General features: G+C 41.8%; 1 protein-coding gene across 1 annotated transcript in view; it reads right to left on the bottom strand.

Moving 5' to 3' along the window:
* DYM (dymeclin) overlaps positions 1-12,360 on the bottom strand; it is a gene marked incomplete in the record, with an annotated part of 2,754,049 nt that overhangs the window by 1,178,436 nt on the left and 1,563,253 nt on the right. The window contains 1 exon segment of the mRNA XM_044081708.1: positions 8,847-9,011. Coding sequence (XP_043937643.1) covers positions 8,847-9,011 — 165 coding nt within the window.

The raw sequence follows: 12,360 nt of genomic DNA, 5'->3' as shown, positions 1-12,360 counted from the left end.
GGCCTGTCGATCATGTCATCCCAGGCAGACAGATACTGGATTCCCTTAGAATGACACCAGAAGCTTAGCCAATTGTTGAAGTCAATCATTTTGTCCTTATACTGTGGTCTCATTCTGGGTGATGGCAGGATGCTACTCAGGGCTAGGGTCATACTGGCCTGGGCTACAAGATCGTAGAGCTCCTCCATGTCTCTTTTCATGTAGTCCAGGGAGGTATGTCTCAGGTCATTCACATCAACATGGACAATGACAGAGTCATATTTGTACTTGTTGTGGAGTGACCTGAGTGCATGCGTTATGTGGCGGATCCTGGAACCCGACAGTAACTTTCTCCTTGTTTAGCCTGGTGAGTGGAACATCAGTGTGCCTGACTACAGAGTCACCTATGACTAGAGTGTTGGGTACGTTATGCCTTATGGGCTGTAGTTGAGTGGCACACTGAGTATGTGGGCTATGTGTCATTTGGATTGTGTTGGGGGGGTGGAGGTTGCTTGCATTTCTGCATTGGAGGTCTGGGCTGTTTAGGCAGATATTTATTGAGAGCCTCTGTGAATGTAGGCATGTGTTTTGTGCTTCTGTGTGTCTGTGTTTTGATGGTGTAGGTTTTGAGGGACTATGTGATGAGTGTGGTGTGGTGCAAGTGTTTACTTTCTCCTCTTGACTGTCTAGTCCAGTCTTCGGTGAAGAGAGCTTTGCTTCCACTTGGCTATACAAGTGCATCTCTCACAGGTCGTAGTGTTGGGTGGTAGGAGGAGAAAGTTGTCTGTGTACATGAGGCAATTGTTTATTGCCCCAAGATGCCCAGATTCATCAGGTAGACAGGAGAAAACACTGGGAGCTGACCTTTAGACATGCCTGGATAGGTGCTTACTTATTAAGTACTAAAAACTGTTTTCCTCTAGACAAGTGAGAAAAGTTGAGTGCTGTAGTAATCTGTAGCTTATTTAGTGCTTACGAGTTCTGAACAAGTGCCGAGCTCAAAGAAACAGATCTGAGTGCTAAAACTAAAAAGCTGGCTAGTTACAAGGGAAAATTTGAACAGCAGACTTTATGGCGTCAGGAATAGTTTAACCCTAGTTAAGCGGGGGGGGGCTCAGGAGCTTACAAACACAGTCCTGGATACAGCAAATCTGTATCTGGACTAGACTTGTTACATGAAAGGGGGAAACAAGCTTAAACTTTTTTTTTTCCAGTAAAGTGGAAATGGAGAAAGCTGGAACAGAAGTTAATTCAAGGCTAAGAATCTGAGTGAGTTGGCCTTCACAAATGTTCTGTATTAGACTGAATGAACTAATGACACTAGACTGGGAGGAGTGTCACAGACCAAATGTACAGTATGGGCATGCAACTGCAAAGCCACCAAGTATAAGAACACCACAATACTAGGGAGAGTGGGAAACTATTACAGCTCCTAGCTGTAGCCACCAAATGAAAATTTTAAACAGATCAAGGAGCAAGCAGACTCTAGAGAATGCTTTTAACTGCAAACAGACTAGACTAGAACACAGAAACCTCAAAAAATCAAAAATGCACAGAAAAGCTTGGAAAGCACAGAAACCTCAAAAATCAAATATGCACAGAAAAGCTCGCATAGAGCACTCACAAACAGAAAATACAACTCTCAGTATGAAAAAGCAGTTGACAGTTAAGTAATTCAGTAAACATGCAATTAGAGTAATGAAACAGTATCCAGCAATGAAAAATACAGTTAAAACAGTACATAAATGCAGTGAAACAGTAAAACAAGCTTTATAACAGTGCAAAATGTAGCAGACTGTTAACTGTATAGCACAATTATAAACGTTTCAGAAGTGCAGTTCAATGAAATAAGTGCAAAAATAACTTATCCTGCTCTTGGAATCTTAAGGAATTTCTGCTTAGTTTCAGTAATGAAATACTATCCACAGCCTGATAAATACAAGCGCAACCTTTTCCAGACACAGAGTTTATATACCAGTAAGGATGGAAGAGTTAGAAGATCAAATTACTACTCAGTCCTATTAGCCCCTGCTATTACCCAATCACTCGTACTGCAGAAGGTCAGGAGACCCTGTTACTCTCAATAATAATGAAGGCAGACTATCAGCAGAAAATGGCTGCCAGAAAGACAGGAAACTCAAACAAAACTACCAGGCCTGGACAACAGCAGGCCTCTATCAAGATTATGCCACCTGAGCACATTCAGTTTCTTCCTGATTTTTTGGCACATTCAGTTTCTTCCTGATTTTTGTCTACTTCTGGTTTGATTTCCATTCCTGCTTGACACTGACATCTTGCTGCTAAACTAAGCAGGGAAGTCATCTTAGACTTGTTCTCCTCATGTTTTAAAACTCTCACTATGTTTGGAACTTTTAAGGTCAGCAGATATGTATGCAGTCCTATGACTGCATACCTATACATGTAATCGTTTTCAATGAGACCCATACTTATGTCAGAATGGGGAATGTATATAATATTGGTATTGGGGCCAGTAAATCACCCCAAAACTAAGTCAGAACAGGAAGAGCAAATTGGTTTATAGCTTGGACTTTGTTCCTAGATGTCTGTGCTGTTATCAGTATTAATTTCACTCTTCTAAAATATTCCTTACTAAGATTTGTTCACATTTGCTCATGTTTTACTGTCGATCCTTCATCAATTCCCAAATATTTATACACTCCCTTTTGCTTTTCCTTAATATCACTAACTTGTCCCAGAATTATATTTTCTTGGTGTTGCGCTTCTTGAGACAGCTCATGTTCAGCCAGCGTTTCCCTCATTTCAGAGTCTGACAACTTCTGATTTACAAACTCATCTGAATTGCTACTTAAATCTTCTTCTATTTTTTCAGGCTTTTGTCATTTTACTTTATATATTCATTCATAGTCTCATTTACTTTAAACTCTGTGAGTGCATTTGTTTTTTTCCTCCTACATTACTAGGAGCCATCTCCTGTACTAAATGTGAAACCTGAACTGTTTTTTCCTGAACCACTGTAAGCCTCTTCCCCAGCTTAGCATTATCTTCTCCTTTCTGGTTGATTTTCTCCTACTTTCAAAAATTTCTTTTTTGCTGACTTGCAGGCAGTGTAACTACTAGTCAGTAGCTGAATTTTATCAAAACTGATCATTTTTATAGGCTTGTTTAATAACAATTTTGCAGTTTTGCACATTGGAAAACCTCTAACCAACCTTTTGCTCAGTGGGCATCCATCTTAGAAGTCCACATGGAACACTCATTCTTGTGAAAGATGACTTAAACACACTTATAAGGCAAAGCTTTTCTTTAAAATACCATAATGCTAACTGGCTTATACTCAACATTCCGCTAAACTACTTGTTTACCATAGCTTTAAGCATACCAATGACCTCCTTTTACCAGAAATTAATTTGTCTCTAATATATGATATATAGCTACACTTCAAACCCTTCAAAGGCATCATCCTCCTAGTTGGTTTTAGCTGGAACTTCCTTAATTCAGTCTTCCTTACCACTAAAAGTCTTATCCATACAGTTAAGAGAGCCCACAAAACTCAATTTAAATTAGATAACCATTTTCTACCAGACCTCATTATCCCTCCTCCCCCCTCAAAATCAAAAATCTTCCATCGCCCTTTGTGTACAGGACTTTCTCAAATATCAATCATCTTTTCCTTTAAAATTTTCATCCATGCAAAGCTCTTACCAAAATAATTTTGAACCTCTCTATACAATTCATTCCACTTCAAAGTAATACAAAGTCTAAGAATACACTGAAACAAATGCAAAGGATTCCCTAAGATGACCAGCTACCATGTTTCATCTTCCTTTGTAAAGATCACATCTTTCCACTCCACCACATATATAATCTGTGTATCACCAAAAGGACAAAGCCCAAAGAAAAGAAGTTTACATTTATCAGACCTACTCCTAAACTCCCCAAACCAATCTGTAGCAGTGAATTCAAACATCTCTTTTCTATGGATTACTGATAAATTATTCAAAAAGCTATCAATCAATTTTCTGAATATATTAAAAAATCTCAAGTCATCTCTGCATACCAGTACACACTTTGGTCAGGATGTGCATACCGGGTCTATATTAGAACATCGAAGTTTCAAAACTTTGAATGTTCTAATATAGACCCCTATTCAGTGAAAGCTGAAAACATAGAACATACAGAACAGTGGTTCCAAAACATATACGCACAACACAAGCACACCAAACAAACAGCAATCCACATGCATACACCTAAAATCTTACACCTAACCCTACACTAAACTATACACACACCACCAACTATCCACTTACCTTAACCCAAACCCTAACCCTAAGGTCCGTCACTATCGCACACTCACCCGCACCCTAACCCTAACTCACCTACCCCACCCTAACCCTCACATCCACACAATTGCATACTTACTTGACCCGCACCCTAACTCACCTAACCCGCCCTAACCCTCACGTCCACATAATCGCACAAATGCCTAACCCACACCCTAACTCTAACCCGCCCTAACCCTCAAATCCACACAATCGCACACATACCTAAACTGTACCCTAACCCTACCTAACCTAACCCGCACTCAATCGCACACTTACCTGAACCTGACCCGTAGCTTTCTACCACAGCGCTGAAAATACCGAAGCAACAGAAATGGACATCCAAATTATTTCCCTAGGAAAAAATTTGGTTTTCTGTTGCTTCGATATTTTCAGCTTTTGCTGAATAGGGGTTAATATTAGAACATTCGAAGATTTGAAACTTCGATGTTCTAATACAGACACTGCATATCATATAGCAATCTAACTTATTCTCAAGACACCCTTTAAAACTTAAGCAAAGGACTTCCTTACAGGAGCAGTTTTTATAAACCTGACCAAAGCTGGTAATCTGGCAAATCACACAGTCCTTCTGAGCTCCCTACTTAAAGTGATTCGCCAATGTCTGTATATGCATCACAGCATATGATGAGCCAAGGGCTGTGATGTATGTTTCCATTTGTCCATCCTTAAGATTTTGGGCCATTTTTAATAAAAAGCTTTGTATACCATGCAGTGCAAATGTGGCACCTTTGCACTTGTGTGATGGTGCACCCATTAAAGTCTATGGATGCAAAACATGTTTTTTTTTTACGCTTACATTCTCTTTACTCAGTGGCAAAAGTATAAGGAAAATAAAGATTTTTAAAAGTGTTTTTCCTAAAGCAGAAAAAAATGAAAATGTTTGCTGATGGACAGAAATACAGATCAGCAGTTTAAGCACCACATGCAGCGGTGCACAGGTAAGTTTTAAACTGTCAGCAAATCAATTTAAGGGAGGAATTTACCTTACAGCCCTAGCATGGTTTAATGTTCTGTAAAAACTGTTACATGCATACACTACTAACTTCATTTATCATCCCATGATACTTGTTTTACATTTATATAAACCTCATGTATACTGCGTTTCACATTTCTGTATTATTTACTTTTAGAGTATTCTTTTTCCTCCGGCTGCTTCCATTAGGGGTTGCCACAGCAGATCAACTGTGTCATTTCTTCCTGTCCTCTGCATATTGCTCTGTCACACCAACCACCTGCATGCCCTCTCTCACCACATCCATAAACCTTATCTTAGGCCTTCCTCTTTTCCTGTGACCTGGCAGCTTCATCCTTAGCATCTTTTTCCCAATATACTCTGCATCCCTCCTCAGCACATGTCCAAACCAATGTAATCTTGCATCTCTGGCTTTGTCTCCAAACCTTCCAACCTGGGCTGACCCTCTAATATACTTATTTCTAATCTTGTCCATCCTCGTCACACTCAGTGCAAATCTTAACATCTTCAACTCTGCCACTTCAAGCTGTGACTCCTGCCTTTTTGTCAATGCCACTGTCTCCAACCCATATAACATAGCTGGTCTCACTAACCTCTTGTAGACCCTCCCTTTCATTCTTACTCGTATTCGTCTGTCACAAATCACTTCTGACACTCTTCTCTGCCCATTCCATCCTGCCTGTACTCTCTTCTTCACCTCTCTTCCACACTCACCATTACTCTGAACTGTTGATCCCAAGTATTTAAACTCATCCACCTTCGCCCACCTCTACTCCCTGCATCCTCACCATTCCTCTATCCTCCCTCTCATTCACACACATATATTCTGTCTTAGTCCTGCTGACCTTCATTCCTCTTTTCTCTGGAGCATATCTCCACCTCTCCAGGGTCTCCTCCATCTGTTCCCTACTCTCACCACAGATCACAATGTCATCTGCAAACATCATAGTCCACGGGGACTCCTGTCTGATCTAGTCTGTCAACCTGTCCATCACCATTGCAAATAAGAAAGGGCCAAGAGCTGATCCTTGATGTAATTCCACCTCCACCTTAAACCAATCAGTCTCTCCCACCGCAGACTGATAGTGAATCATGAAGTGCAGTGGATTAGCAAGGAGGAAGTAAGGATAGCTATGAAGAGGATGAAGAACGGAAAGGCTGTTGGTCCAGATGACATACCTGTGGAAGCATGGAGGTGTTTAGGTGAAATGGCAGCGGAGTTTTTAACTAGATTGTTTAATGAAATCTTGGAAAGTGAGAGGATGCCTGAGGAATGGAGAAAAAGTGTTTTGGTACCGATTTTTAAGAATAAGGGTGATGTGCAGAGCTGTAGTAACTACAGAGGGATTAAACTGATCAGTCACAGCATGAAGTTATGGGAAAGAGTAGTGGAAGCTAGGTTAAGAAGGGAGGTGATGATTAGTGATCAGCAGTATGGTTTCATGCCTGGAAAGAGCATTACAAATGCGATGTTTGCTCTGAGAGTGTTGATGGAGAAGTACAGAGAAGGTCAGAAGGAGTTGCATTGTGTCTCTGTGGATTTAGAGAAAGCATATGACAGGGTGCCTAGAGAGGAGTTGTGGTATTGTATGAGGAAGTCGGGAGTGTCAGAGAAATATATAGGAGTGGTACAGGATATGTACGAGGGTAGTGTGACAGTGGTGAGGTCTGCGGTGAGAGTGACGGATGCGTTTAAGGTGGAGGTGGGATTACATCAAGGATCAGCTCTGAGCCCTTTCTTATTTGCAATGGTGACAAACAGATTGACAGACGAGATCAGACAGGAGTCCCCGTGGACTATGATGTTTGCAGATGACACTGTGATCAATAGTGAGAGTAGGGAACAGGTGGAGGAGACCCTGGAAAGATGGAAATATGCTCTAGAGAGAAGAGGAATGAAAGTCAGCAGGACTAAGACAGAATATATGTATGTGAATGAGAGGGAGGATAAAGGAATGGTGAGGATGCAGGGAGTAGAGGTGGTGAAGGTGGATGAGTTTAAGAGTTCAAAGTAATGGTGAGTGTGGAAGAGAGGTGAAGAAGAGAGTACAGGCAGGACGGAGTGGGTGGAGAAGAGTGTCAGGAGTGATTTGTGACAGACGAGTACCAGTAAGAGTGAAAGGGAAGGTCTACAAGAGGGTAGTGAGACCAGCTATGTTATATGGGTTGGAGGCAGTGGCATTGACAAAAAGGCAGGAGTCAGAGCTTGACGTGGCAGAGTTGAAGATGTTAAGATTTGCACTGGATTTAACGAAGATGGACAGGATTAGGAATAAGTATATTAGAGGGTCAGCCCAGGTTGGAAGGTTTGGAGACAAAGACAGAGAGGCAAGATTATGTTGGTTTGGACATGTGCTGAGGAGGGATGCAGAGTATGTTGGGAAAAAGATGCTAAGGATGAAGCTGCCAGGTAACAGGAAAAGGGGATGGCCTAAGATAAGGTTTATGGATGTGGTGAGAGAGGACATGCAGGTGGTTGGTGTGACAGAGCAAGATGCAGAGGACAGGAAGTAATGGAAACAGTTGATCTGCTGTGGCGACCCCTACTGGGAGCAGCCGAAAGAAGAAGGAGAAGATGTGCTGATAACATCACACAAGGAGTACAGAGGATTTCTGGGTATAACGTGAGGCGGCACTAATAAGTACTATGCATATAACAATATACAAAAAAACTTGTGTGAACAATGAACCTAACATTATTCGAAAATGTAACTGAAGGCTACAAGCTGCATTAAAAAAGCTGGCTGCAGAGCTATCTATATCTGCAACTGTTATCCAGGTAAAAAAATTACAACACTTGAGAATACTGATATCAAATGCACCTCCTTCTGAAAACTGACATTTGTTTTGTAACGCAGGGATTTAAGGCAGGTATGTCTGAAGATGTAATCACCAGGACATTATCTATGGTTAGAAAGCAGCCAGTAACATAGCCAAAGTCTATAACTAGGAATTCAATGGTAAAAGATAACCAATCTCTATCCGCAGACAGCTATGTTTCAAGTATGAAGTAATCCTAAGGCATTTACAGAGTATCATCTTTTGCATGGCCACTAACATTCAGTTCTGAAATAATACAGAAATTCTCTACATAGCTTCTTCAACAATACTTGGGGGATTCAATAATGACTTGGGAGATTCAATGATGAAACCTGCATCTCAAACTCAACAAACATGAATAGCCTACAAAATGAGTAATTAAGCACTGTTTTTTTTAATCTGCACATACTAGCCATCTAGCTACTTATCACGACACAGTTTATAAATGAAAAATGCATTTATGTGACACAAACTGCACAATGTGACTGCCTTCTGCAAGTGGAAATTAATATCTGCTTGTTTACTTTTGCACACTGAATACTAACCATCATAATGCTCTTAAGAAAGAAAAGAAAATGCAAAGCTTAATTAGACCAAACGATCTGTTACTTCTCATTCTGCATTCATCAACTTAATGAGAAAAGCAATGTAAATGCAGGCCTAACCCTTTTTTCCAACCTTTCAGTGTGGTATTAGAGCATGCAGCAAACACAACAGCATGCAATAAAGGGCAAACAGAGGTTAATAACCTGGAAGCATAGGACTTCAGAATATGGGAGCAAGTAAAGTGCAAAAGCTCTTCTCCAGTATCGCTGAGGGCTGAGAAGCATTGCTGCAGTGTGGTGCAGTGAGAACGAGGGAAATACAGTTTATCCAAGACATACAAATATCTCTGCAACAGGCGGCAGGTATAACTGAAAGACAAGGATAAGGGGGAAAAAGAACAGAATAAAGAAGTTTTTTTTGTTTGCTTGTTTGTTTAGAATAAATGTTTATGGTTTTACCAGGTAATGAATCTGCATTTCAGGGGAAAAATTGGTACAAAAGGGAAAAATATTAGGATGCTAGAGCACAAAGGAAACAAATCTTGTAGTTTTAAATCACATACTGTATGACTGAGCCTAGCAGTCAAAAGAGACAAAGAAACTTTTGCAGAATCACAGCTATAATCTCTGCATGCTCTGTGTTAACTGCTTTAAATAAAACAGCTTTTAAGCATTACAATAAGAGTAAATAGTTATATATAAAAACAAGAAAAAAAGAAGTTATGTCTTACCATAACATTCTATCTGTCTTGTTCATCTTCTTTCATTCATCACCCTTGGGTTCGCTCTGAGCCAGTCAAAACCTCTCAAGGTAAGATTTTACCCACAAAGCCCTTCTCTCTGTTACCTCAGATTGAGTTTGCCCATGTCATACAAGTAAAGCAGAGGCCATTTCTGTGCAAATACCCTAAGACACCACTAGGACCCAAAGAATCCACCAGGAGCCTTTGGCGGGGGAAGGAGAGTGGGAAGAGATGAATGAAAGAAGATGAACACAGATGGAACGTTATGGTAAAACATAACTTCTTTATGTGATGTTGTTAATCCTCTTTCCATTCATCACCAATGGGACAGAATCCCCAGCTACCTTATCATCCTTGGGTGGCCCTTATGGAAGAATGTTCCTGAGAACCACTGAGCCAAAGGCAGGTCTCCCTCTGGAGACGATGTCCAATTTGTAATGATTGGTAAAAGTATGGGGTTTAGCCCAAGTGGCTGCTGCACAAATGTCATCCATAGAAATCTTGAAATGGAAAGCCACAGAAGTCGCCACAGATCTGGTGGAATGGGCTTTAATATTCTAAGGCATAGGTTCTTTTTCAAATGAATAAATGAAATGTATGCAGTCCTTTAGCCATTTCGATAAAGTGACCTTGGAAACCGAGTTTCCTATTCTAGGCCCAGAGAAGGAAATGAACAGTTGGTCAGTCTTACGAATCGTTTTGGTTCTGTCCAAATAGAATCGCAATTGCCTGTGTACATCCAAGGAATGTAGGCAGCATTCTCTTGGTGCACAATGCCTGCAACTCTGAAACTAGTCTGGCTGACGTGATGGCTACCAAGAAGAGAAATTTCCATGACAAGAATATGATGTCACAATTCGCTGTGGGTTTGAAGGGGAATTGGGTAAAAGACTGGAGGACTAGTGTGAGGCTCCATGGCTCTATAGGCTGTCTGACTGGGGGGTCTAATGTGAGATACTCCTTTGAGAAAGGTTTTGCACAAATGCAGTGATATTAGTGGAGTACCATTCAATCCATTATGATAATTAGAAAGTCCTGCCAGATGTATTTGTACGGTAGAGGCTGCGGCTCCATCTTCAAAAACCTTAGACAGGTATTGTAAGACCGCTGTGACTGGAGCCGAATATGGATCTAGCATCCTTTCCTTTGAACAAATAGAGAAGCTTTTCCATTTGTCCCGATATAGTCTTTTGGTGGATGGTTTATGAGAAGCCAGAATTATATCATGCACAGGAGAAGGGAGGGCATCCTGCCTGGCAACTAGCGGAAGTGTTGAAACCAAGCTGTCAGCCTGAGACTGGACAGATTTGGATGAGTCAACCCTTGGCGGTGAGAGATCCAGAATCCACAGTGGGTACAGCAGATGAGCCTGAAGGAAGGGGAACCAGACTTGCCGAGGCCAAAATGGGGCTATGAGGATCACCTTGCATTTCAACCGAATGGCTTTTTGTAAGAACTGTGGAATCAAAGGAATTAGGGGGATAGGCATAGAGAAGTCCTGTGGGCCAACTGTGAATCAGAGCATCCCCTCAGGGACTCTCCCTTCAAGGGGAACAGGGCGAAATAGCTGGTTCATTTGTGTTTGAAGGGGAGGCGAAGAGGTCGCAGCAAGGCTAGCCCCAACGGCTGAAAATTTCTGCCGCTACTTCGTGATTGAGAGACCACTTGTGGGGCAAGAGAATAACCTGCTTAGATTGCACGCAATCACATTGGAGCTCCCCGGGATATGCGTTGCTATCAGAAAGCGGTTGGAATCTGTCGCCTATTGCCAAATTCTCATGGTCTCTCAACACAGGAGGTAGGATTTGGTTCCTCCTTGCTTGTTGATATACCAGACTACTGACGTATTGTCTGACTGAAGTGCAATCATTCCAAAGGGGAGGACCAGATGGAATGCTTGCAACGCTAACAGCACCGCTCTCAGTTTCAGAACATTGATATGCAAGTCAGCCTCCAGTGTGGACCATGCACCTTGGACTGTCTTTCCCTGGAAACGGTCCCCCACACCATATCAGGGAAGCATCCGTGGTTGGATCCCTATTATTTTAGTGAAAGCAATGAATGCGAATGCTGTTTAATCAAATGTCATTACGCGAATTGGCAAAATACCAAAAGCACAGAACAGCGATTTTCTTTTCCTAGGGAAAAAAACACTGGGCTGTTTTCAGGACTTTGCCATTTCCTCCACTATGCTGCGATCTCTGAGTTGGTATACTTAAGTGGGGGGGGGGGCATAGCTCCCAACTTTATTTTGTGTTTTGATTCCCCACCCCCCCACCGGGAAAAAAAATCATTGTGTGTTCGACATTTTGGGTTTTCGGGGATCGTGGGTCGATTATATAGCATTTGCAATTCATTGCGTTCGCTTATATAATATAGACCTCCGTGGTCACAATGGCCTTGGGCTGAGGGGGCTGGAATGATCAGCTCCAAAGATCTGTGTCTGGCCTCATCCACCAAAGAAGGTCCTGTTTGCAAGAGTTGGTTATCCGGATCTGAAAGCACAGGGGGTGATAATTTGGGAACCACTGAGAGAGAAGAAGCTATTGGAGGATTTGCATATGCAGTTTAGCAAGAGACACTATTGGTATGGAGGCTGCCATGGATACTAGGACCTGAAGAACTTCTCTTGCCGAGACTTTGTTTTGACAGAGTATCACCCGGAGTTGAAGCCTCAACCTCTGGAGTCTATGAGCTGGGAGTGACACCAGACAGGATCAAGTGCCGAAGACTACCCCAATGAATTCTATCTGCTGGGCTGGAGCAAGGTTGGATTTCTCCCAGTGCAAGTTATCCCCAAAATTAGTGCCAGAGAAAGGGTGTAGTGCAGGGCTGTTACCAGAAGATGCTTGGTGGGGGCGGTAAGGAGCAATCGTCCACATATGAAAACACCCAGAATCTTTGCAGTCTCGAGTGAGTTTTGACCACTACTATGCACTCCCTGAACACTCTGGGGGCTATAGAGTGACTGAACA

The sequence above is a fragment of the Protopterus annectens genome, chromosome 1.part1, assembly GCF_019279795.1.
Source record: "Protopterus annectens isolate FY-2018-M chromosome 1.part1, PAN1.0, whole genome shotgun sequence".
Lineage (NCBI taxonomy): Eukaryota > Metazoa > Chordata > Ceratodontiformes > Protopteridae > Protopterus > Protopterus annectens.
The sequence above is the reverse complement of the archived record's forward strand: the minus strand, read 5'-3'. Positions and strand labels throughout refer to the sequence as shown.